The sequence below is a fragment of the Pituophis catenifer genome, unplaced genomic scaffold (genome assembly GCF_029215685.1).
Source record: "Pituophis catenifer annectens isolate HBS135680 unplaced genomic scaffold, rPitCat1.0.hap2 SCAF_1, whole genome shotgun sequence".
Lineage (NCBI taxonomy): Eukaryota > Metazoa > Chordata > Lepidosauria > Squamata > Colubridae > Pituophis > Pituophis catenifer.
In genome coordinates, this window is record NW_027256881.1 from 321,638,160 (window position 1) to 321,664,451 (window position 26,292).

Here is a 26,292-nt window from a genome sequence, read left to right on the forward strand (position 1 = left end):
GCCAGATAGGTCAACATTTGTACAAATTCAAAAAGTATCAAAATTAATTTTATTTTTATATACTAATTTCAGATACTGATATTTTATTGTACACTGCTCAGAATCACTCTTTGAGAGAGATGGGTGATTCAGAAATGTGAAAAATAAATAAATAAAATTTTTTGAGACAAATATCCTTTACCCTCTTACTTCATATTCAACATATCTGATTGATTAAAAACAATAACACATCATTTCATGCGATTGTCCTTACCGCTGTTTGAATGCAGCTCTTACAGCTTCCTTCTGTCCAGTGTCATACTGGGAGATGAAGATATCTGATGCTGTAGAGCAAAGAGAATGAACTATTTTAATCAGAAGCTAAAATGTCCCTTCTTAGCAAAAAGAAAAGAAGGAAAGGCTACTTCAGTGCTTGCAAGGAGAAATTCAATCACAGTATCATACATAGATTTCAGCAACCCTATCTCAGATGGAAACATTCTATTCTTTGAATCTGGGATTTGTATTAAGGCATAGCTTCAATCCTGCTTTCAAGGAGATTGCAAAAAAAAAATGTTTTGTTTGATTAGTTTTGTTATTTCATAACTACTATACAATATCAAAAATAGAGATTCAAGAAGATACAGAATAAAAATATTGTATATTGTAAATAGCAGCATTCAATATTGCACCCGTCCTTTTAGTAGAAATAATTACTACTTATTTATACTTTAAAGTTTTTTTTAACAGTTTATTTATACATTTTCATTTAACATACATAAGTGCTTTGTGTACAGTGTATTGTTTGGGTTAATTTGCTTACATAACACTTTTCCAGCTCCTAAATTCTACTTCTATTATCCAACCGTTTATAAAACAAATCCCATGTTTGAAAGTACTCTGTATCTTCTTTTTCTTTTCTCTTTAATATCAGTCTGTCCATTTCTGCACAATCTAATTTTTTTTAATTACCTCTTCTTCTCTCAGTGTTTCTTCATTTTTCCAATACTGTGCAAATACAATCCTTGCCGCTGGCAGAACATGTAGAATTAAATACAAATTCCCCTTATCATACTTTTCTGGTATTATACCTAATAATTGGCCATACCATCATTGTCTCTTTAACCTGTTCATTTTCCATTTTTCCATTTATACTTTAAAATTTTATATTTATATTTTACAACATTTCCCAGGTGTTTTTTTTTTTTTTATTTGTCTGTTTTCTTCAAAAGCCATACTTCTTAGCTTGTCTTGCTGGGTAATGTTTTGCATAAGATGCTATTCCTAAATGAATTTGGTTAGATATCTGTCATAAACATATACTGCTGTATAAATTTACATTGCTGTACATTCTCCAGATATGGTCCTCAATCTTATGCCATTGGCAAAGTTTTTTTTTTCCAGGATTGAAAAAAAATCAATTTTCCAGTGTCAAATTGATTCTTATCACAGTGAGCAAATATTTCAATAGGTTGTTTTAATGCTTTAAAAAACAGGTTTATTCTCTTTTTTGATTCAGGTTTAATTTAATTCGCTACCTGAAATACGGCAAACAAATCTCCTTCCAAAAAATAAAAACCAGGGCCTAAAGTTGTAAATATATGCAGTAACATGAAATTGCAAGCAAAATATTACCTTTTTGCTTAACTGCATCTCCTTTCCATTCTGAAGTAATCTGCACTGCAGGTTTATGTGGATATGTCTATCTCAGAAAAGGAAAAAGAAACTTGAAATAAGCTTTAGAATTACATCACTACATATTTATTTTCTTTTAAAAAGTAGATACATATCTATATAAGACACAAAGCAGAAAGCAATCTGGTACCACATATGTGTGTGTGTGTATATATGTGTGTGTGTGTGTGTGTGTGTATGCATTACTGTTCTAGCCAGGGTTTTTCCTACGTAAATCAAGATGTTTGTATTGCCATAGTTAAGTGACATCCAAATCACTATTTTCTAGGCTTTATCAGACATTTAAGCAGCATTATGTTGTCTGCTAAAGCCTAGAAAATAGTGATTTGGGATGTCACTTAACTATGGCAATACAAACATCTTGATTTACATAGGAAAAACCCTGGCTAGAACAGTAATGCACATATAGACCTACGAAAAAAGAACGACACTTCCAATTTTACGCGGGAGAAAACCCGAATAACCAAAGACCTACATACAAACACCCGCGAAAACCTCAGAAAACATATATATATATACATACATATGCAAAAAATTAAGAAGACATATACACATATATATATATACATATATGTATATGTATAGTTGATATATATATATATAATTTTGAAATAAATGTGTGTGTGTGTGTGTGTTCAAAATTAACAGATTCACTAGGACAAATATAAAGCCACCAAGATTCCTTTGATTACAGCAACATAGAAATATGAAAAATAAATAAAGCTCCATTAAATGGGCACATTTAAATCAGTTACGTGCAAAATCTGAATATTGTCAGGCTATTGTCACCTTGGAAACTTTGCTTTAAACACCGTATTTTCCTTCAACTGGCAGAATAATTGCAAAATAAGATAAAGTTGCAATAGGAATAAGAAATAAAGTAAAATATGGCTAATCATATATTTATCAAATTTATAGATTGCCCATTTCACTCACAGAGCAAGTCTGGGCAGTGTACAATTAAAAAATATCTAGTCTTTCTTAAAAAAAGAAATAAATAACTTGGGCTATTTTATGCCATTTCAAATTGAGAACAACAGCTGCAAAATAACGTTGTGAAACTGATGAAATACATTCCAAATTGGTAAGCCATTCCTTTAATAAAGCACAAGTGAACATATAACCACAAATATAAATACTTCTTAGCATTTGGATCAGCTAGCTAGACATAAACATATAAAAATGTTTAGTGAGCTGAGTGATTCTACTAAGGTTTATAACTTATCTCCAGATCTGAAACAAATTACAGATTTTATATATGCAAGTAAATAACAAAAATGCTTTGGTTTATTGCATATATCTAAACTTCAAAGGCAACCAAGGAAAGGAGGAAGAGAACAAGGAAAGCAAAAAATAAACAATTCATTTCTTATGGTAATATGACTGTAAATTGAGACTGATGAGGAAGGAGGTTGGAGACAGCTTTAAAGCCCAGTGATTTTCCGTGATAGTTGAAATGGAGAAAGCAAATTGCCTCACCTGAGTTAATACAAGAACTGTTGTGATTTCTGAGAGGCAAAGAGGGAAAGTATCAATGAATATATGAAATGTTCAGAACATTATTAAGCCTACCTCTGAGGAAAAGAATGAAGACTGTGCATCTTTTACAGGTAATGGTAACTGGTCTGGGTCTGTGCCAGTATGCTTGCTCACAAGACCTAGAAAAAAGTATGGTTGGTACATTATCTATACGAGAACTAATTTACCCATGGAACATTTTCTAGTATCATCCTAGCATAACTTTTATTTCTGCTATTCAAAAAGGGCACAACAAATCAAGATAACTGCAGAATAGTACTTAAACAAAGGAAAAGGAAGGAATTAGATATATGGAGCATACTGTCAACACAGACTACTAATATGCTGATGCCAGTACCAATATAGAACCACAAAAGTTACAGAATGTCCCACGTATGCTAGCGATTTAACAGAAAACAGTCATGCAATTAGAAACCAGGAAACATTTTGGAGTGAAAAGTCTAATATACAAATAGACATTCCATTAATGTGTCTTTACATATGATCATGCAAGCTTGACTTTACTTAAAGTGTTAAATTCCTATAACAGTGATGGCAACCTTTTTGCTGTCGTGTGCCAAAAGTGGGGGGAACACAAGGGGGTTGCGCGCGTGCATACCTACACCCATAATTCAATGCGCCCTGCCCCCTGCGCATGCACACGTAACACCACCACCCCCCGTGCAACCCCCGCTTTTGGCACACGATAGCACAGTAGGCTTGTTTTTCACACTCCCCAGGCTCCAGAGGCTTTCTTGGAGCCTGGGGAAGGCGAAAACTGCCTTCCCACCCCCCCGGAGGCCCTCCGGAGGCCGGGAAATGGCCCGTTTCCCGACTTCCGGTGGTCCAGAAGGCCCGAAAATCAGCTGGCTGGTGCACAAATGCACGCTGGGGCTGAGCTAGGGCAATGCTCGCGTGCCCACAGATATGGCTCCGCGTGCCACCTGTGGCACGTGTGCCATAGGTTCGCCATCACGGTCCTATAAAGTGTTATAGCCTCAGTTAAAATGCTGCCGATATCTATAGTATAATTTGATATTTGAAGTTTTCATACAAATAAAATGCCGGTTACTAAGCTTCAGAAAATTAAGAACATTATTAAGTATACCCTCTGCAGTGTATCCAGAAGATATTATTCTTGATTTATGATGTACAGTTTTGTTTGCCAGCAGTACTGATGGTATATAAGCTGCATCATCATTAACCGATGATAAACATTCTTGACGACTGAGTGGAGTCACTTCTCGAAGTTTCTTCACTGAAATGGTTAATTTTTTCCTAGCAGAGACATCAGATTTACTGCTAGCAGGTGCTGCCCGAACACCAAGGGATTTATTTTTCATGTGAATGCTGGTGGAATAAATGAGAAAATTACTGGCAGTGAGGCTGGCCAAAAAATCTTTGCCTGAACTAGTAGCGTCTTCCACTTCATTAAATAGTTCACATCATATCCATTGGGTCCTATTTCTGTTAAATAATCACAACATTAAATAGATGACACAGTGTTTAGGGAGTGTTTTCCTCCAAGGGAGGAAAAAGGAAGATTAGATTAGATTAGATTAGATTAGATTAGATTAGATTAGATTAGATTAGATTAGATTAGATTAGATTAGATTAGATTAGATTAACAGAGTTGGAAGGGACCTTGTAGGTCATCTAGTCCAACCCCCTGCCCAAGCAAGAGACCCTATACCATTTCTGACAAATGGCAGTCCAATCTCTTTTTGAAAGCCTCCAGTGATGAAGCTCCCACAACTTCTGACTGCAACCTGTTCCATTGGTTGATTGTTCCCACTGTCAGAAAAGTTCTCCTTATTTCTAAGTTGAATCTCTCCTTGATCAGTTTCCATCCATTATTCCTTGTCTGGCCTTTGGGTGCCTTGGAAAATAGCTTGACCCCTTCCTCTCTGTGGCAGCCCTTCAAATATTGGAACACTGCTATCATGTCTCCTCTGGTCCTTCTCTTCACTAGCCAAGCCAAGTACTTGCAATAGTTCTTCCTATGTTTCAGGTTCAACTAAAATGAACTCTGCTGCTCTATCAAAAGATAATCATCACCATGAACTATAGCAGAAAGACATATGCAGCATACCACTATTACAGAGTGCAAGAACAGTTCTGCTTAAATATACTCTGATTAAAGAAATCTGGAGCCACCCTAAGGAACATTCTACAGCCAACTTGCCCACAGACAAAACCTGGTTTTTATGAAGCCCACCACCCCTGCATTCCTACATTCTAAAATAAAAAATAAAGTTAATATGGTTTCAATATTCATACACAGATGAAATAATAATAACTGTTTCTGGTTCGGAATATCTTCATTTTTTCCAAAGAGATTTACAAAAAGCAAGCATTGCCTACATATTCCCTGCCAAAATTCCTTGCAAACTCATAAGCTGCAGGAAGCAGTTCATTTCCTTAACATTAATATCTAAAGATACTATTTATGAATGCTGGGCTCTGAAACGATCTATAACAAAAAAACCACCCTAAAATAGCTAACCTCCATCTAAATTATTCTTTAGTACCATAGCAGATATAAGGGTCATATCAAAGCTTGAGGTAAATGAATAGATGCTTGTTCCTGACAAAAGCATCTATCCATTCACTTCAAGCTTTGCAGATTTATATCTGCTACCAAAGAATGATTTCCGTAGCTGCAAGCTACAGCTCCCATGTTACATTATGGCTACAGAGGCCTTTAAACCATGAACAGTGTCTGGTTTTCTTTGAAGTCTACGTCCAGCAGCTCTGAGCCAGTTTTGGTACAAAGAAGCTGAGAAAGAAAAATCTTCCCAATCTTCCGACTTTTAGCTATATTTGGGATGAACACTCTTTGAATAGTGTGGGAGTAGGAATGGATTTCCAGAGGGAAAATAAACTACTCGGGTGACCCTGAGGACAGAGAATAAACCTCCAAGTGCTTCAACGACCCTCTAAAAGGATGCAAATGACCCGCTGTCTGCAAGGAATATCAATCCTTTCATTCCCCACTATCCTGTCAGAGCTGAAGAAGCTTCTTGGATGAGAAGCGAAACGTCTTCAAATTAAAAAAAAGAAAGTCCAGTTGCCTCCTGAAAAAAGCACCTTTGGGACAACCATGACCTGGATGACTGAGAATCTAGTCTTCCCACTCTGTCTTCCATTACAACAGGGGTCTCCAATCTTGGCCACTTTAAGACTTGTGGGCTTCAACTCCCAGAATTCCTCAGCCAGGCTTTGCTGGCTGAGGAATTCTGGGAGCTGAAGTCCACAAGTCTTAAAGTGACCAAGATTGGAAACCCCTGCATTACAACATAGTAAACCGTGTACCATTACTTCCAGCTGTCCAAATTACATGAAGCAGTATGATTAAGACAAAACTGGATATAAGACGGTGGGTTTTGCTTTTGTTCAGAAGAGAAGGAAACCATAACTAATCTATAAGCTACTGGGGAGCGGGGAAAAAAAAAAGATCTTCCGAGCTTTACCTCGCCATAGCTTTCAATCTCCCCTCACCTTTCATCCCCATTGGGGACTCGACTTCCCTACGCTTTTCTTCCCGTAGATCAGTCTTTGTAAGATCGTCCGGCAATCAGCCATTAGAAACGCTGGCTGTTGTCATAGTCACAACAACCACTTACAGCTGCAGCTCCCGCCGCTTCCAAACTGACAAATGAAGTCCAACCTCTTCCTCCTATGGGGGAGGAGAAGCTGCCTGAGTAAAGAATGCGCATGTGCAGCTGGAACTTCCGCTAAGGCGCCGAAGACACTGCGCATGCCTCGTTAAAATCCGCCTTTCTTCGCCTGTTCCCATTCGCGGTACCCCCTTTTTTCCCCCCTCGCTTGCCCAGTTCAGTTATGGTAATTTTCCGGGTAGAAACAATTTTCTATACGAGTGGTTCCTCTAGTCACATGCCCTATTTATAGAGCTATTCCGTTCTATATATCGCTTCCTGATTTGCCGCCTTTACTAAGCGAAAGTGAGAGCAAAACAGCCTTTGTAAAACAATAGGAACGCCTAAATGAGAGGAAGGGGACATTTTACAGTGTCGCGCACGTTTGGTGGTTGCTACGGTAGGTAAACCTGCCTGACAACTCCGCCGTCGCTGATTCGTGTCCACCGCCACGAGGTATGTAAGTGGAGGCGAACGAAAGGAAAGCACTCGTGTTGTGGGGAGTTGGTGTTTGTCGTAAGGAAAAGTGAGGAAGGAAACGAAGAATAAAAGTAAGCATTTGTAATGCATTCGGTAGGATTGCATCTGTTAAAGATTGCAGTTGTCTCCCTTTACTAAATCTCCCTGGAGAAAGTCAGTGGGATAGTAAAGCTTTTTTTTTTTGAATGAACACAAATCAGCGAGGGCAAGCTTCGTTTGCTTCCATTTCTGGACGTTGGACTGCAGTGATAAGAGAAAGATTTGAGGTTGGGCTTCTGAGTTTCTCAATATGTTCTGGCGCTGCAGCGCTTCTGGGGAAAGATGTACAAGCTTTCGTCATGACCTTGACAATCCATCAAACTGTTTCCTAGGCATCAATGAGGGCTAGGGCTCATTCAAAACTCTAGACCCAGGAGACTGGAATAGAGAATTAGTATTATAAAGGCCATCAGCAATTGAACATTAAAAGTGTAATTTAAATATAGCATTAAAAAAGACGCTGCCAGCCCTGGTTATACAAAATCCTGTTGGATCCACCCAAATGTCTGTCTGTTCTGAAATCCTCTTTCTACAACGGGCAGATAAATGCCTGGGGAAAGCCAAAAATGATGGTATCTCATATTCCTTGAGAATGTACTGGCTCTGATGTTGAATATAATTATAGGTTGTTGTGATTTTCACAGCCTTACTCTCCTTGGATTTATTTAATTCCCCTTTACAGTTACTTAAACATGACAAAATTGTACACAAAATGTGCACCTAATTTGATATGCATAGCTGTATACATTTATGTCCTATTATGTTTATGAAGAATGGAGAAGAAATGTTTGCTTAGCTTTTCCCTCTTATCTTCAGAGCTGCCATCCATGATATCAATCCAAGCTCAGGAGTCATATAGGATTCCTTTTTTCTTACTAATTTTTGTTTAAGGGATAATAAAGTACATGCTGTTCCCAGACTAATGTAGAGAACTGTTGCCTCAGAAAATTGGCAGAAGTGTTTCCCAGAGGAAAGATATCCTAATTGCATGATAACCTCTTATATTGAAGACAAGCAAGGTTGAGTATTTGCTGAGATTCAAAACAACTGAAACAGTCCATTTCAATGCCATTACCATCCTCACCTTATGGCGGGCCTCTGAAAGAGCTGGAAGAAATGATCAAAAGCTTATATGACTCTGTTTGAGAATATATGGATTGACTGAATATATTGTAATGCACAAATAATGTATCCTATTGGAAGAATAGAGAAAATCATGTCAGGTTCAATACTTAAAAGCTCTTATCAGGAAACATCTATTAAATAAACAAATAGAGATTTAAAGGGTTATCTCTAGATTGCAATGTGTATTTTATTTCAAAGGCAAAATCCACAAGAGCATTTTGACACGTGTTATGAAGACACTTCAGTTTGTATAACTTGAATCTTGTGTGATTAAAATACTGGAGACCCAATGTATGCATTACGTAGAAATCCAAATTGAAATGTCTCTTAGAAATGTCTGGCTAGCTTCTGCTGGAATATAAATATACCCAGTGATAAAGGACCATCACATGTCTGGATAATTGGTTCCACCAAATAGATTATGTTATTGCAAGAAAATGTATATTAAATACTGCTGGTTAAAAAATGACTGAAGAATTCATCAAGTCTTTCTTTGAGAATTCTGTTTCACAGAGCATCATTAGAATGACCAGTGGGCCTTCATATTCTTTCCGTGCTCTTCCTCCTTAAAAACAGTAAAGATGTAAACAGCAAAGTATTGAATTGAAAAATGTTTTGGAATAAAAATTGACTTAGATATCTTGCTGTCTGCATAGGTGGCAGTTGCCTCAGAATTAAAATATGGCTGGACAAATATCAGAATCAGATCAGATCAAGCAGGTAAATACGGTTATCATTTTTGAATGTTTGTGTTTGGGTGCTTTTGAATGTTTGTATTACCACATAATTTGACACTTGAATAGCCTTCCCTAGAAAAAAAGCTAAGGTTAATATCTGTATCAAATGCATTTATCAATTCAAATCAAGTACATATTTGATACTACCCAAGTGCCCTTTTTGTGGATGTTACTTGCTCTCAATCGGTCCTTCGTATATATTTCCTGTGAAGAACAGGCACAGCCAAGTCTGAATATCTATTTATTTATTCACAGTTTAAGGAATTTCTTGGAACATACAACAAACTAACAGAAACCTGCTTCCTAGATTGTGTGAAAGATTTCACTAGCCGAGAAGTGAAGCCAGAAGAAGTATGTGACTTATTTTATTTGTTTTGAATTGTAACCGATAAGAAGTTAATGCCAGCTGGAAAGTTGCAGTATGATGAGGGAACGATAAATGAATTAGTGCTAAAACATCAACAATAATCAGACTATAACTAGAAAAGCAAATGTAAAAAGATCCTTCTTGGATCAAATTGATATTTACCCTAATCCAGAATCCAGTTACTAATTCAATTCCAATTTTGCGATTCAGGCAAGGTATTTCTGGGAAATGATGGTTTTGCCAGCTAATTTAAAATTTGCAGGTCATATATTAGCGTATATACAAAACATATACGTAGAACACTAGTGTCTCTTCACTAGTGTCTACTTGGATTTTGGCAGGGAGGATTTTCAGCTCCTAAGCAGAGAGAAAGCACAGTCAGGAAAGGAGCACAGAGTGCCTCAGGGGGAGGTCCAGTATAGGGTGTACATAAGTATCTCTCTCACTCAGGCTGAAATCCTGCTTGGATTATGGCAGGGAAAATTTCAGCTTCTGAGTGGAGACTCACAGGGTCTTCCTCCGCCCCCCAAGGCACTATGCATTCCTTGCCTGGGACTTCTTGTGCAAGCACTTTTATTTAATTGTAACCCACCTTTACTATTTTTACAAATAACTCAAGGTGGTGAACATATCCAACACACCTTCCTCCTCCTATTATCCCCACAACAACACCCCTGTGAGGTGAATGGGGCTGAGAGAAAGTGACTGGCCCAAGATCACCCAACTGGCTTTTGTGTCTAAAGCAGGACTAGAACTCACGGTCTCCTGCTTTCTTTCTAGCCTGGTACCTTAATCACTGGATAAACTGGCTTTCTCTTAATGAACATAACCAAGAGTGCTGGGAATGCAGTCACAGGATGTCTCATTTAACAAGAGCTTTGTTCCTTGCTTGAGATTCTGGTCCTAATTGTGGTTGTTAAGCGAGGACTACTTCTAATAGAGTTAGAATGGGAAGTTTGTTGTTTCACAAGTTGCAAGAGTACATAACGCTTCACTTGTCTAAGCAGCCTCTTCTAGATATTAATTAAAAAGTTGGGTCAAACTGAGGACAAATGACATGCCAATGAATATAGTTATTCTATTTAGTTGTCAATAGATTAAATCTGATGTACAAGTAGATTGCTATTTTTGTAAGATTGATCTTTTTTCTTGTCCTCTGTATTTTCTTGTATCTCCCACCTCCCTTTCCAAATTACTAGAAGTGTATTTAACAGTGAGCTCTATCTAAGGGGGATCAGCAAGTTAGAAATCTTGCACTAATAGTGCAATTTTTTTGCCTCTTAATTTGCATTCTACTTCTGTTACAATAAATTGAATTCCTTGTTAATAGCCAGTGACATAGATTATTCCCCCAGGAATTTTCAAGTTCTTTTGTTATAATCATACAAGCTAGCAGCTGTCATTATATACAGCAGTAGGACAGTCTCTACCTAGAATCCAAGAAAACAATTATTTTTAAGTACTGGAATTGTTTTTCCTCATGCCAACAAAAAAATAATAATCCAATCTGGTAGAGATAGACACAGTGACCTGTCCAAACCTCCCATTTATTTTGGTATTGGAATAGATTTTAAAGAAAAATGATATATGCAATTACTTTATATTGTTAGATAAAAGCTAAAAGTTCAAAATTCTTTATAGTAGTATATCTGATCATTTGTCACTAGAAATGAAGGAAAAGTATGTTAAAAAGCAGCACTAGACACCAGTATCTTAGTGTCTTAAAATTAAGAGATACTAATGCCTCAATTTTCATAATTCGTTTGGAAAACACTGACAGTGTTAAATTATTATTATAGCAAGCTCAAAAGGGAAGGGTTGATCAAGTTCTGGGTACTTGCCTCTGCTTATATCTAACGTTTATGAAGTTTTTAATGTTGTTTCTATAGATATTTAAATGTAGTATCAGGTGCCCTGGGATGAGTTTATGAAAAGTAGTGCATGTATATATGTGTGTAAAAAAGAGCATTTTAAAATACTTTGCATATTAAAAAAAATGAATGACAAGTAGGTTCCTCCTGTTTTTTCCTTATACAGATAACTTGTTCAGAACACTGTTTACAGAAGTATTTAAAAATGACCCAGAGGATATCTATGAGATTTCAGGAGTATCATATTCAGCAGAACGAAGCATTGGCTGCCAAAGCAGGACTTCTCAGCCAGCCCCGCTAGAAAACAGCAGATTGTCCCACATGAAGGAGTGCCAGCATTGCCTACACTACATGTGAAAATGCCTGGTGTCTAGTGCTATTCTAACAACACCTACCACCAGCTCAAAATGGGATTGTTTAAAGAATGATTCAGTTGTCTTGAAATATCTGGTCTACAGTTGGGATTGAACAGCCATGGAGTTTATGGAGCTTTTTTTCAAGATTATCTTTTACTGTAATGCAGGAATAATGTTGATTCCATCTTTTCTGGAAAGATGGGTTGGTTCTACGTGTTAATCGGTTACAGATAAAGAACGAAAACACATTTTATTTTTTATTGTTTCTAATACAGTGATTATTCATTTTAAAAGAAAAATGTGTTGTCCAAAATTATATGTAAAAGTGTCTAAAACAAGCTTTATTTTTTATTTAATCAAAGTAAAAGAGGTAAGAATTACTGTTGCTTTTGAGAAGTTTTTTGGAATTATCAACAGTCATTAGGTACTCTCTTAAGAAAAGCCTTGTGCAACGCTGCATTCTCACTCATCTCCAGCATTCTGCTGGCTCACAGCTGTCTCAAATCGCTAGTAAATGGAGAGAAATAGAGTAATGATGCACTTAGATATCGAACTTTTTGATTTTCTAAAAACGATATTCTAAGAAGATATTTATATTCTTAGATAACAAATTTTACCTCCTACTTTCCCTGGATGATTGCAGGTCTTATTTTTCCTCTGAATACAACATTCTAACTTACTTAAAGAGACAACTTTCAATGGTCTAGGGCAGGGGTGTCAAATTCACATTGTCACAGCAGCATCACGTGACGTATCAGAACTTTTGTCCCCTTTGCTAAACTGAGTGTGGACATGGTCAGCACATGACACATCCGGCCCACGGCGCAGGAGTTTGACAGCCCTGGTCTAGGGAATAATTTAGAGGCATATGAAGTTCAAGAATAAAAAAGTTAACAATTATGGACCAACTTAGCAACTTGAATGCTAGATCATTGGAAATAATATAGTTTAGTTGATATAACATGCTACCCACCAGGTTAACAAATGTCATTCTTGCATTCACATACTATACCTAAGTAAATAAATTGATCTGTCATTTAATGGAATGCACTGGTTCATACAGCATAAAATAGTAGCTCAGTCTTCACTCTAAATGCACAGTTCCATTTTTTGTTTAGCCTAGCTTGTTGTGTGAGCCTGATGATTGTGAGAGGGGAGTATTAATTTAAGTGAAAATAAATTTATTGCTATCTTTTAAAAGCATTAGAAAAGTTTAATTCATCTTTTGCCCAGAAAAATGAAGCAGCATTGAAATCTTGCTACTCTGCAAAAAATAGGAGGCCTGAAAGAATTTCCTTTTTCCAGGAAAAAAACCCAAGTCCTTATACTGTTGCATAGAAATACCTTCTTGTTGATTTTTCTTTTTTGAAAAGCTTAGCTGCTACCGGTAGTTGTGTGTTTGATTTTGGAATTAATGAATTCTAAATTTTGCAGGTTACGTTAGGTCCTTTTATGAGCCATGAATGAAAAATGCTGTTCTACTTTTGCACAGCAGAGGTTTTGAAAATGATTCTACTGAATTTGTTAATGTTTAAAAAGTTTAAAATTTACCTACTTGAATAGTATATGGGATACTGTGCACAAGCATTTCAAATACTTGCGGAGGTAGAGTTTGCTCCAAGACTTGCATTAGCTGGTTTGGCTGTGCGCACACAGAAATGGCATTGATGAGGTGCTCAACACTCTTCTTCTGCTCTCCTGTAATTAATTCATATTCCTAAAATTCAATCCATCATTCTTAAAACCAGTTCAATCATTTATATTATATGCATCTACAATTTGCATTCAGTATCTAACCCTAAACATTGATTTAACCTTCTGCTGTCTACATGCTGATAAAATTTTACTAACTGCTACAGCAAGTGAAGCAAATGTGAGTAAAATGACCAACAACTACATCCCCTCTGCCTGCAGCCTTTACCTTAAAAGTAAGTAGCCAAAAGAAAAACTCCCTGCAAGTGTATAAAACTCTGTATAAAAATTTCAGATGACAAGCTTACTAAGAGTTTCCAAAATAATAAACACCGACATGCCCGTCATAGATTTTTTTTCATAGAACGTGTATAAATTCATGACCCATATGATTTACTTTAAAAAATGATGTAGAACACCAGTGGAACTGTTAACTAGGCAGAAGAGGCATAAAACTATATCTCTTTATTGTTCACCGTATTTAAAAATTCTAGGGCATTTTTTTGCCTTGTGAATTATTTCTATAATTATAGGACTGGATTGTAAAATATGCCAAATAAAACAACCTAGGTTATTCTGTAATTCAGCAATTGTTCTGATGCCAAGTCTTTTATATCTCAAGTATTTTCTGTTTATAATTACTATAAAATAAGGTACATTCAAATTTATATGAACAGACATATCATTTGGAATCATGTTAGTCCCATGAGTGAAGTCAGAGCTGTAACCTATAATGCAAGCCACTTTCAAAGCAAAACAGTGACAGTCAGGGTTGTGACATGGCAATTCTGTGGTTAGCTAAAGCTGAGATAAGCTCTCTAATTCTTATTGTGCTTTCAAGTCACTGTTGATACCTGACAAATGCCTGGACTAAGTCTCTAATTTCCTTCACAACATTTTTGGAAGTGGATTGCCATTGCCTGCTTCTTAGGGCTGAGAGAGTGACTGGCCCAAAGTCATCCAGCTGCCTTTGTGCCTAAAGTAGGACTAGAATTTACAGTTTCCCAGTTTCTAGTCTGTTCCCTTAACCACTACATCAAATTGGCTCCAAATGTTGCTGGACGTATTTTCAACAGGACCAGGAAACATATGCAATGCTGAGTGTCAGTGGGAAACAGAGTTTAATAAAAGATCTCAGATTTCCATGCCTGAACTAGCTTCCACATTTTGTTTTTATCGTCCAGAATTGTGGAGGAACATCAAGTGAACAATACCACCTTTATTCATCACTTTAATTTTCAGAAGCAGAAACATTTGATTCAGTTCCTTATATGTTCCCAATCCATGCTTCATTAAAATGGGTACTTTTACTATTTTCAAAGTTAAATATTTATATTTCTCTCAACTTTACCTTTTGTCAACCAAAGTTCCCCTAACTGTATCTCCTGCAGAAAGAACTCTTGTACTTCTTCAGATTCTTTTAGCTTGTGTAACTAAGGGTTTTTGGTTTTTTTTTAAAAAAAAGAAATGGAAATCAGTGAATTAATCTGAGTTAATGACAGTTTTTTTAAAAAAATTGTAATTAAGTTTCCAGTTGTGGAAATAGATCTTGTGAAGGCTTTACAATTAACAATTTATGAAGATGCCCATTGATTTCAGAAAAGCATCAGCTTCTATGAATATTTCATGACTACAGCTAGTCCTCGACCTACAATCATTCATTTAGTGACAAGCTACAACGGCACTGAAAAGTGACATGACCATTTGCTGCAGTATCTTCGTGGTCACGTGATTAAAAGTCAGCTACTTGGCAACTAGCATGTATTTATGACAGTTGCAAAGTCCTGACATCATGTGATCATCTTTTGCGACCTTCTGGCTTCCCCATTGCAAAGACAATGGGGAAGCCAAATTCATTTAACAAACATTTTAGCAATTTAACAACTGCTGTGATTCACTTAATTAAGACAAAATATGATGTAAAATGGAGCAAATTTCACTTAACAACTCTCTTGCTTAACAGAACAGTAACAGAAATTTTGGGCTCAACTGTGGTCATAAGTCATGGACTACCTGTACTGGCATTTAAAAGGCATTTTATTATTGTTATATTATTGTTTCAATTACTGTATTAGTATTTTTACATTTAACAGTATAACTCTAAATACTTAAAACTGGAAGATCTATACAGTCAAACATGTTCATGTAGTTCCATTACTGGACACATTTGGGATGTATCACAGATATGGAAGTGAATACATACAGTATCCTTTCCCAGTTTCTCTTATTTATACCTTTCAGTTCAGTGCCCCCCCCCCATTCCAACATTAAAGTTGAATGCTAAGAACTATAAAATGTTACAATTCTAAAAAGCCTCAGTACAAATCGATGTTAAGTCCTCTTCTAAACCAAACAGAGGAGGGCAGCCTCAACATTTACCCTACAATATAGAATCTGATATAGAAATATGGAAAAAGAATCTTATCATAAAGATACCTCTGGCAGGATCTGTAGAAGGGAACCCATTGAGGACCTAATAGGATGAGGTGACTTGAGCATGAATAAATACCTCCTGAAAGTAATTTGGTCTGAAGACATGATTGGGTTCAAAAACAACTGGCAAACTAAAGCAGTTGGTTTAACATAGGCATGATATGGCAACTCCTAAAAATGCTACTTGCCAGCTAGGTAACTTTATTAATATTTACTAATTCAGGGCCAGCTGCAATTTCTGAACTGCACCCTCATCAGCATGCCAGGTGTGAAGGATTTTGGGACCTGTAATTCTTCAATATCTGGATAATTTTCCTGTCTGGATTGAGAGATTAAGGCAGAACTGATATTAATTTTGAATAGGGGGAATCACAGCTAATCTGATATTAGAATAGAATAACAGAGTTGGAAGGGACCTTGGAGTCTTCAAGTCCAATCCCCTGCTTAGGCAGGAAACCATATACCATTTCAGACAAACTGTTATCCAATCTCTTCTTAGAAACTTCCAGTGTTGAAGCATATACAACTTCTGGAGGGAAGTTGTTCCAGTTCTGTCAAGAAATTTCTCCTTAGTTCTAGGTTGCTACATACAATTAAAGAATATTCATTAATTGCATGTAATATCTGTCTGTCTATCTCACTTCTGTACTGCCCATCCTTGATAAATTAACTTAGGATCATGTTTATCATTGCTTGTTTTGCCTATGGTTTAAATAATGTAGACTATATTTAAATTACCTCCAAGCTATGCCAATATTCTTAAAAGGCTAATGAAATTCTATGAAATAAACTCAGAACACATATATTTAAAAATGTTTATAGCTAACAATTCTGGACTTCTCACATTTTTAAAATACTACTCCAATTTAAAAATGACTATATTAAATCCAATTCTCCCCATCAACTACATTAAAATCAGGAAAGAATGTTAAAAGTAAAATTTTTGCACAAATTCAATAATGGACGTTTAGGCCTCAAAATCAGCTCTGTTCCAGCTGTCACTTGGCCTCTACTTAGAAGGTTCTTCATCTATTGCTGCCTTTTTGAATTAGAATAGAAATAAGACTTGGGTTCTGACATTTAATTATGGCTACTATTATAATATTCATGTGGAGCTTAAATATATAGTCTTTGTATTTTAAAACTAGGCTATCCAAGAAATCTGCAGGATTTCCAAATATTATTTTTCACCTCTGCTTCGTGTTCTTTGGCTTTTTTCTGTTCTTTTCTTCTTTCTGTAAGAGTAATATGAAATATTTAATAACTACTTTTAATAGCTTAGAGCTATGAGAATATTTAAATAAATTAAAATCTTGGTTTCTTTCCAAACTACTATTTTACAAAGTTTACATATTTACAGGTGAAACTCGAAAAATTAGAATATCGTGCAAAAGTTCATTTATTTCAGTAATGCAACTTAAAAGATGAAACTAATATATGAGATAGACTCATTACATGCAAAGCGAGATAGTTCAAGACTTGATTTGTCATAATTTTGACGATTATGGCTTACAGCTCATGAAAACCCCAAATTCACAATCTCAGAAAATTAGAATATTACATGAAATCAATAAAACAAGGATTGTACATAGAACAATATCGGACTTCTGAAAAGTATAAGCATGCATATGTACTCAGTACTTGGTTTGGGCCCCTTTTGCATCAATTACTGCCTCAATGCGGCATGGCATGGATGCTATCAGCCTGTGACACTGCCGAGGTGTTATGGAAGACCAGGATGCTTCAATAGCGGCCTTCAACTCTTCTGCATTGTTCGGTCTCATGTCTCTCATCTTTCTCTTGGCAATGCCCCATAGATTCTCTATGGGGTTCAGGTCAGGCGAGTTTGCTGGCCAATCAAGCACAGTAATCCCATGGTCATTGAACCAGGTTTTGGTACTTTTGGCAGTGTGGGCAGGTGCCAAGTCCTGCTGGAAAATGAAGTCAGCATCCCCATAAAACTCGTCTCCAGAAGGAAGCATGAAGTGCTCCAAAATCTCCTGGTAGACAGCTGCGTTGACACTTAATGAAGCACAATGGACCAACACCAGCAGATGACATGGCTCCCCAAATCAACACAGACTGTGGAAACTTCACTGGACTTCAAGCATCTTGCAGTGTGTGCCTCTCCATTCTTCCTCCAGACTCTGGATCCTTGGTTTCCAAATGAGATGCAAAAGTTGCTCTCATCAGAAAAGAGGACTTTGGACCACTGAGCAATAGACCAGTTCTTTTTGTCTTTAGCCCAGGTAAGACGCTTCTGATGTTGTTTGTTGTTCAGGAGCGGCTTGACAAGAGGAATACGACATTTGAAGTCCATGTCCAGGATCCGTCTGTGTGTAGTGGCTCTTGATGCACTGACTCCAGCCTCAGTCCACTCCTTTTGAAAGTCCCCAACACTTTTGAATGGCCTTTTCCTGACAATCCTCTCCAGGCTGTGGTCATCCCTGCTGCTTGTGCACCTTTTTCTACCACACTTTTCCCTTCCACATAACTTTCTATTAATGTGCTTTGATACAGCACTTTGGGAACATCCAACTTCTTTTGCAATTACCTTTTGAGGCTTTCCCTCCTTATGGAGGGTGTCAATGATGGTTTTCTGCACAACTGTCAGGTCAGCAGTCTTTCCCATGATTGTGATTCCTACTGAACTAGACTGAGAGAGCATTTAAAGGCTCAGGAACCCTTTGCAGGTGTTATGGCTTAATTAGCTGATTAGAGTGGGACACTTTGAGCCTAGAATATTGAACCTTTTCACAATATTCTAATTTTCTGAGATTGTGAATTTGGGGTTTTCATGAGCTGTAAGCCATAATCATCAAAATTATAAGGCTTGAACTATCTCGCTTTGCATGTAATGAGTCTATCTCATATATTAGTTTCAACTTTTAAGTTGCATTATTGAAATAAATGAACTTTTGCACGATATTCTAATTTTTTGAGTTTCACCTGTAGATTTTCAGCTTTTTTTCTTCTAGATAAATATATTTCCTAATATATTTTTATATTTATAATACCGAAATAGCATTGATCATAATACTATTCCATTAGATTCACTTTCTATCACCAAACAGATTTTCTCTGGCCACTGAAAATAGGATGAAATGGAAAATTAATAAATTAATAGGCAGAGGATCTAAGGGTGTAAGGAAAAACTGTGAATGCTATATAGGTCACCTTGAGCTTCTTTAGGAGCATATAAATCACATACATCTATACCTAAAAGAGTATGAGGGTTTATCCTAAGCATCTGTAGATTGGTCTAATTGGGCTGTTTTGTGAACTTGTCCATTGTGAGTGTGACGATAATAATGGGCTATGTGAGTAATGGGACAAGGACTCAATTATTACTTTATATCTCAACAGAAGGAAGACATCCTTATTTTCCAGCGACATGTCTGTTATTTTTTATACAGTGTATAACCAGGATAGGGGCTGCTATGGATCACTGCCATATGGGAAAGACAAAGGAAGAGAAAGACTTCAGAACTGAAGAAGCTTCTTGTATGAGAAGCGAAACGTCTTCAAGGAAAAAGAACCTCCACTTGCCTGTTGAAAAAGCACCTTTGGGACAGCCATGACCTGGATGACCGAGAGTCTCCATTGACAAAAAGAGTTGAGTTTATAGCCCTAATTTCACCTTTTTTTCAGTCACCCATTGGAGGGGCTCGACCGCAGTTCAACTCCCCACCCTCCACCCCCCCAAATCTCTCTCTCCCCTTCCAGAAGCGTGGAAGCTGCCTCCACCGTCTCTAGCCTGCACCGCCCTCCAAATCATCAGCCCTGCCGCGCACCGGGCTGGGGGAATTACGGCCAGGCTGATAGGAAGCGTGGGGCCCGCTTAAAAGGGCCTGCGAAAGGGCGCGGCTCCCCTGTCCCTTTTTCGGACAACCCGGGTGTCTTTCTTCCCGCCCCGCCATTCCTAGCAAGGGCATCCCCGGCCACGCCTTCTTCCTAAGGCGGGGAAAAGACCGCAGGGGCGGCCGCTCTCCCTCCCGCGCGACTTACTTTCTCTCAGCCTCTGTTTGAAATCTGCGGCGTTCCGCCGCTTTCGGTCGAAGTAGACGCAATAGCCGAGCAAAGCCAGGCCACAGGCGCCCGCCAGCAGCCACAGCAGGGCGCTCCGCGACCAGCATGGCATGGCGGGGCAGCCGCCTCCTCCTCCTCCTCCTCCTCCTCTTCTCCCGACCGCCGGAGCAGTCGGAGGGAGGGAGGCTTCGGCGGCGCTTCTAAATGCAGAACTGCCTAGCCTGTCTTTCCCTCCCTCCACGAAGCAGCCATTGGGCTGTGATCACTGGAGGGCTTGCTTAGAAGAAATATAGCAATAAATAGGATCTCTCTCACGCACGCAGACGCACACATACACGCTTATGTTAGGTTGCCAAACAGTTAGCCCGACCCGTTTTCTCCCTCGATTTCTCTTAGCAACAATCCTTAGCTTGTCCAAAGGCATTTTAGGATCTTATTCTTGTGGCTGCCGTCTCCCTTTCTCGGCGTCTTTCTCTTCTTTCCTGAATTCTGTCAAGCCTAGGCAATTTTTTTTTTAAAAAAAGGCTATCAGCCACTCACAAAGTATGTTTGTTTCTACCGCTTGATCAGAGTCTTAAGGGAATAATCAGCTTTTAATTGATCCTGTACTCATTCACTGATTTTTTTTTTCAGGGTGGAGTTTGTAAACATGTTTCATCTCGCTTAATTTAAAGATTGAGGGTCAGAAGTGGTACAAAGGCTACTCCTGGCAGAAAAAAGGCAGCAAGCAATAATAGGAAATTTATTAAATAACCTTACTGTATTGAAATCAGGACTCTGATCTAAATGGATTCTATGTACCTACTTAACGAAATTTCAATTTGTGTGTTTACAGCCTAAGTCTTTGTTGTTTCATACATCAGGAATGTGAGCGATTCAGTTATCACCGCATGGAATTCTTTAAAAAAGCCTCTGAAAGAAGAGCTACCTAACTGAAGTAAATCTAGATACTTGTTCTTTTATCATGCTGGTGAAATTTTATTGTAGTAGCTGATTTAACAAAAACAAGCTTCTTCACATATAAACAGAATTAGGAAAATATAATATATTAAAAAATGTGATAGAGCAGCTAGAAATTTTATAAACAAAACTGAATATTATCAGATTGCTCAACATTCTCTTAAACATTCTCACTTAAAAAAAAAAAACTAATTCAAATGTTAACTGCCTCTACTTGCTAACAGCCCATTGTTGCAAGGCAGGTCATTTTTTTATCACTTTTGCATGCAAGTTCATAATTGTAGATGTTGATAGCTAACAGATACTTAAATATAGCAAAAGATAATGTGTCTTAATTTAAAACGATAAACTAAAATCATGTGAAATAATTCCCTGAATTTAATTATCAACAGGAAGGTAAATAGAACTTTAGACATTTTAGGGGTTATTATGTATTTAAAACCTTAAGAGCTTATTCACGCTCTAAAAAGGCTGCACAGGGGAAACATGAATTCACAAAACAACTGCCAAGATTGGTGTGCCAGTCTTCCATTTATTCATACATCAGTAAATTGGTGGGATGCCTTCTAGCCGAGATGGATCTTCTGGGCTACAATTTTAAGAATGTTATGGCAAGTGCTTGTCTGTTTGAATTTATTATTATTTAATTTGTATACTGCTCAATTCCCATTGATATTGGGCAGCTCAGAAGAAATTACCATAAAAAAAAGACAAGTGCAACAGTGCAGGTGTCCAAGGCCTATGTGAGGAGTCAGTTTTTCACTGTTTTCTAAGCAGAAATAGATACTCTCTGGATTTTAGGAGTAATCTCATTCCAGAAGGCAGGAGCTGTTACAGAAAAGGCATGTATCTAGAATCCCAATAGATGACTTTGCTTAATTGAAGGAACTCAGATTGCTAACCTTGGAAGAATAGATGCTATGGAAGACAGGAATGGATAGCATAGGAATGTTTATCTATTTTTTGCTTTACTATCCATTTCAAGTAGTAACTAATTAAACTATTTACATTTTTGCCTTAGAGCAGCTGAGTTTTCAGAATCGGGATCAATTTTTTCTGTCACCTTTCAAAATCGACTTCTGTTAAGTCAATTTAAACCTTAAAAATTCTTAAAAATTTGCTCATGGTTGCTCACGTTTGTGGGTAACAATAATGATCTAATTTAGTTATTCTATTAGGCTTTATTTAGAAAATCTAATTCTTAATTGTTCATTATGAGCCTTGGTGGCGCAGCAGACTAAGTGCTTAAGTAACACCAGCTGCCTGCAATTACTGCAAGTTCGAATCTCACCAGGCTCAAGGTTGACTCAGCCTTCCATCCTTTCGAGGTAGGTAAAATGAGGACCTGGATTGTGGGGGCAATAAGCTGACTTTGTATAAAAAAGAACACTGCTTGGGGGGGGCCAAAAGCCCTACTAAGCAGGTATATACAAAAGTATGAAGGCTATTGCTTAACGTATTGTAAGCTGCCCTGAGTCTCCGGAAAAGGGCGGCATATAAATTGAACCAATAAATAATAAATAAATTATAACAGGCCCCTTTTCCCATAAAGGAAATACATTCTGACAATTTTGCCTATTAATGCAGTTGCAGTTTAAGGAAGGCAAGCTATATCCTCTTAAGTCTTCTAACCCATTACAGTATTAGTAAAAATTGAAAGCTGTTATCTCTACATATTGAGATGGGAAATAGATACAAAGTGTAACATAGTTCTTAAATTAAGGAAACCAATGTTGCAGAAAAGCCCAAACACCAGTCCTGCTCAATTATGATGAAGTGCTACCAATTTTATAGCCCTCGACACCCTCAAAAATTTTGTACTGGAGGCCCTGACCACTGAAAATTGCCCTCCTCATTCCAGTATATAATTTTGATAGAATAACTATCCTAAAATGTTACCACTTTGATACAGTAATTAAGTTTTATATATATTGATTTGTAGTTGTTTGGTGCACATGTTAAAAAAATAGATCTTGTGCCATGTTACTTGTTTGAAGGTATGAATAGGCAAGTATAAAAGTACATGTGACCTATTCAGAATACTGTGTGCCATAAAAAGCAGAAGGGTTTATTTCTGGAAGATTTCCAATTTTGCAGCAAATAAAAAGAATGAGATATCTAAAGTGATAAAACAAGAGATGGTTTTCAAACATAATGTTATAATATAAATGAACTAGAAAAAGCTATCATTCATGTGAGAAAAGTATCAAGTGGCTTGGAAAAAAAGCTAACCTTAGGACTGGCATGTCAGTAGTGGGTGGGAACTGCAATACTTCAAACCCACCACAGAGTAACATGATAGAGCTAAGTGCCTCATTTTTTCTGAAACTAGTCTGGCTAACTAGATTTTGAATTAGATATGAATGGGTGATTGTGAGCAAGAATGAGTACTGGTAAATGAATAGAAGTGGTAATTCTATATTTGTTTCTACTTGCTCTGAGTCTTGATTATAAATAATGGTGGTAGAAGTGTTACAAATATGGGTAGTCCTTGATTTACCACTAGAATTGAGACCAGCCAAGCAAAAGTGAGTTGTGCCTGATTTTAGAACTTTTTTTTTCCTGTGGTTGTTAAGGAAATCATATGGTTGTTTAACCAAATCCAGCTTCCCTCATTGACTTTGCTTATCAGAAGCCCCTTGGAGGTCACAAATGGCAATCCCATGAGCCCCAAGATGCTGCAGCCATCGTAAATACATGCCAGTTGCCAAACACCCTAATACTGATTGTGTAACCTTAACCCATGTGATGGATGGAAGTGTTTAATGAATGGTTATAAGTCGAGGACTACCTGCATTATCCCTTTTATGATTCTCTGTGAGACTATTAGCACCATGCTATCAATTAATCCTCACAGCCTATTATGATTCTATACTTCTTGTAACAATTGGATCTGACAGCGAATATACAAAATCCACTACTGTAAAAAATAAAATAAGGCCTAAGTTTAAAAATGTAACTTTTATTAATGCTCACAAGTGAGCTTAATTTGTATCATACATTGAAATAGCTCTGCTTAAGAAAAAGACAGAAAAAGTGCATTTACAAGAGTACTTTTTTCTTTAGTTCTCTGAAAATGGAAGGAATTGGAATCACAGGTTGACAAATTGGTAAAATGGAACTGTAGGCGACATTGAGCCTTAAGTAAATGACCCCTTTACATGTCTCCCACTTGAGACCTTCAGATACTGTGAATGTTTAATAATCTGACAATCTAGAGAATCTGTTATAACTCTACAGCATATTAACAAGGAAAAAGGCAGAACTCCCCTTTTCATTGTACAAAGATGAATTTTAAAAATTGATTAAAAATCACTATTTACAATTCTATGCAAACCGTCTTAAATACATGGTTTCTGGAGTTATTTACAAACTGTTTTCAGTCTGTGGGAACAATCCACAGCTAAAACAGTCATTTTACATCTCAACTTTGGCAGATAACTCACTTCAGCAACGCAACAAATGAAAAATTGTGACAAAGTATTGTAAGGGCAACCCAAGAAATTTGTTCCTCAGAAGCAACAGAAGTACAAGGGCTGCCAAAGTTTTCAAGAAAGGGTGCTGGGTTATAGTTGTACACTGTGAAAGACTGAACAGACAAAAGGACTCCATATACGAGTATGGCTGATACATAAAGCCATGTGTATATGAACTTTTAAAATGAAGTATTTTTTATTGAATGAGTGAGCCTAACTTAGAATTTTTCTCCCCAATTTTATTCTTTTTTAAAAAAATACATAAAAATACAACATCCAATGTCTGAATAAATATATTTAACAAGTCACAAGATACCTTATTTTACACAAAAAATTCCGCTTTAGAAATTTTGTTAAATAACTTCATTGTTATATATTTTATTTTTTGCCTTTTGTAACAAAATAAAAACTCTGAAATTACATAGAAAAAGACAAAATACTTTTGCCAAGGGATAAGATAGTCCACTGAAAACCTATTCACAATTCCACTGTAAACATTAAACATTAAAATATTTGCATAATCATGTGCTCGAAAAATCCTATAAAAAGTGGAAGACTCATTAAGACGGTAGTTTCCAGTCAACTACGCTTCCTTTCACAATTTATTTTGTCCAATTTAAAACTGGGCACAATGCTGAGTACCTACTTTGGCAGGTCTGTACAAAGCAACTGCATCTCCAAAAAATAAAAATAAAAGTGGGACTCTCGCTCAGAATTAAGATATAGCTCGGTGAAAAAAGTGCAGCAGTAATTATTTTCTGATTAACTTATTTTGATGCCATTTTTGGTGCACTTGCTCTTTTACTTAAAGAAAGCTGTTTTTTTACAATGCCCAATGCTTCATTGGATACCTGTGTTTTCAAATCAGATTAAGTGCCCTTTTTCTGTTTAAAGCAAAGTAAAAAAACAAAGCATAAGACAGAGGTGTCTTAAGTGCACCCATAAATCTTTAGTTGCCAATTAGATTATTCTCCACAATAAAATGTGTTGTTTTAAAAAACTATATGGACAAAATAGAGGAAGGGGCACAAAGGAGTAGAGACAGACAAGTCCAGCAGTGGAAGAGTATACACAATATACTTGGCAATGTCAAACCAACTGGGTGCTTTCTGTGAGATTTTCGGATTTCTGTCCATGGCAGCAATTTGCTGCATGAAGCAGAGATAATGACCAGTATCACCTGCATTCAACAGCAAGTACACTCTGTGGAGGGGAGGGTGAGGACGGGCTCATTCCAGTGTCTGAAGAGCCAGAGGACATGGAAGCTCCAGTATGGGACACTGTAAAATAAGAAAAAAATGTGCTTCCATGTTAATGGCTGTTAGTTTTCTTTGGTACTATAATGCAATGTTACTCCCACCCCAAATCATCTAACCAAACTGGGAAGTTTTGTGTCAAGTCTCCAACATGTTGCAGTTATCAGCTACCAGGCCAGTAAATTGTCTGAAAGATGCCAAAAAAACTACTAGCTTAAGTTGGAGCCTTAAACATTTAGAAACAACCAGCTATAATGCATCCCAGAATTGAGGTTTAGAATTCGGTAATGTTCACACATCAGAACAGGCTAATTATTTAAACTTACATGCCACTTCAATTATAACAAACTCTAAACAATGTGCAGGCCAATTTCAATGTAAAGATTAAATAATAAATAAGATGAACCACATATTAAGGGACCAGCACTTCAAATATTTTGTGTTTTGACCCCACTGTGCAAGATTTATTTTGTATTTTCCTGATATATTCTTTTCTTTCTGGAATTATAGCTAAGCATAATTTTCTTAATTATGGATTTTAACTCTCCCCCCCCCCCCCAGAATGATAATTGAAAAGCTGTAAGTCAATATCTAGGAGCAAAAGATGTATCGAAGGGTTA

At 37.0% G+C, this 26,292-nt stretch overlaps 4 protein-coding genes across 6 annotated transcripts in view; 1 reads left to right on the top strand and 3 right to left on the bottom strand.

Annotated features, from left to right (window-relative positions):
- Positions 1 to 6,673, bottom strand: part of KIAA0586 (KIAA0586 ortholog) — a 67,667-nt gene extending 60,994 nt beyond the window's left edge. Inside the window, exons 1-5 of the mRNA XM_070936203.1 lie at positions 6,666 to 6,673; positions 4,301 to 4,542; positions 3,247 to 3,332; positions 1,615 to 1,681; positions 254 to 323 (exon numbers count right to left, since the gene is read on the bottom strand). Of these exons, the coding sequence (XP_070792304.1) occupies positions 254 to 323; positions 1,615 to 1,681; positions 3,247 to 3,332; positions 4,301 to 4,542; positions 6,666 to 6,673 (473 nt within the window). The remainder of the gene's footprint in view (positions 1 to 253; positions 324 to 1,614; positions 1,682 to 3,246; positions 3,333 to 4,300; positions 4,543 to 6,665) is intronic.
- A 316-nt stretch (positions 6,674 to 6,989) lies between these two features.
- Positions 6,990 to 12,206, top strand: TIMM9 (translocase of inner mitochondrial membrane 9). Of its 3 annotated transcripts, none has more exons than XM_070931643.1 (4): positions 6,990 to 7,251; positions 9,152 to 9,215; positions 9,488 to 9,583; positions 11,637 to 12,206. In XM_070931643.1, exons 2-4 carry the CDS (start codon positions 9,177 to 9,179, stop codon positions 11,769 to 11,771), a joined length of 270 nt encoding a protein of 89 aa, XP_070787744.1. In that variant the 5' UTR covers positions 6,990 to 7,251; positions 9,152 to 9,176; the 3' UTR covers positions 11,772 to 12,206. The 3 variants fall into 3 exon arrangements, with proteins under 3 accessions (XP_070787744.1, XP_070787746.1, XP_070787743.1); XM_070931645.1 differs by having other exon boundaries at positions 7,242 to 7,307; XM_070931642.1 differs by lacking the exon at positions 6,990 to 7,251 and adding an exon at positions 7,261 to 7,402.
- TOMM20L (translocase of outer mitochondrial membrane 20 like) lies at positions 12,141 to 20,221 on the bottom strand. Its single transcript, XM_070931641.1, has 5 exons — positions 19,960 to 20,221; positions 17,143 to 17,186; positions 14,870 to 14,951; positions 13,382 to 13,524; positions 12,141 to 12,333 (listed from the first exon to the last, which is right to left on the bottom strand). The coding sequence occupies exons 1-5, from the start codon at positions 20,090 to 20,092 to the stop codon at positions 12,289 to 12,291; spliced, it is 447 nt and encodes a 148-aa protein (XP_070787742.1). The 5' UTR covers positions 20,093 to 20,221; the 3' UTR covers positions 12,141 to 12,288.
- Positions 20,222 to 23,941: 3,720 nt separating this feature from the next.
- Positions 23,942 to 26,292, bottom strand: part of ARID4A (AT-rich interaction domain 4A) — a 53,127-nt gene continuing 50,776 nt past the window's right edge. Inside the window, exon 25 of the mRNA XM_070942602.1 lies at positions 23,942 to 25,696. Coding sequence (XP_070798703.1) covers positions 25,593 to 25,696 — 104 coding nt within the window. The 3' untranslated portion in view covers positions 23,942 to 25,592. The remainder of the gene's footprint in view (positions 25,697 to 26,292) is intronic.

Bases quoted from the DNA above. Each gene is read 5' to 3' on its own strand.
- TIMM9 (XM_070931643.1), top strand. From the start codon at position 9,177: ATGGCTGGACAAATATCAGAATCAGATCAGATCAAGCAG. The intron at 9,216-9,487 runs GTAAATACGGTT...ATTTATTCACAG, and splicing joins AATCAGATCAGATCAAGCAG to TTTAAGGAATTTCTTGGAAC. The intron at 9,584-11,636 runs GTATGTGACTTA...TTCCTTATACAG, and splicing joins GAGAAGTGAAGCCAGAAGAA to ATAACTTGTTCAGAACACTG.
- TOMM20L (XM_070931641.1), bottom strand. From the start codon at position 20,092: ATGCCATGCTGGTCGCGGAGCGCCCTGCTGTGGCTGCTGGCGGGCGCC. The intron at 17,187-19,959 runs GTAAGTCGCGCG...TTACTCTTACAG, and splicing joins CAAACAGAGGCTGAGAGAAA to AAAGAAGAAAAGAACAGAAA. The intron at 12,334-13,381 runs GTAGGTAAATTT...TCCATTTACTAG, and splicing joins GTATCCCATATACTATTCAA to CGATTTGAGACAGCTGTGAG.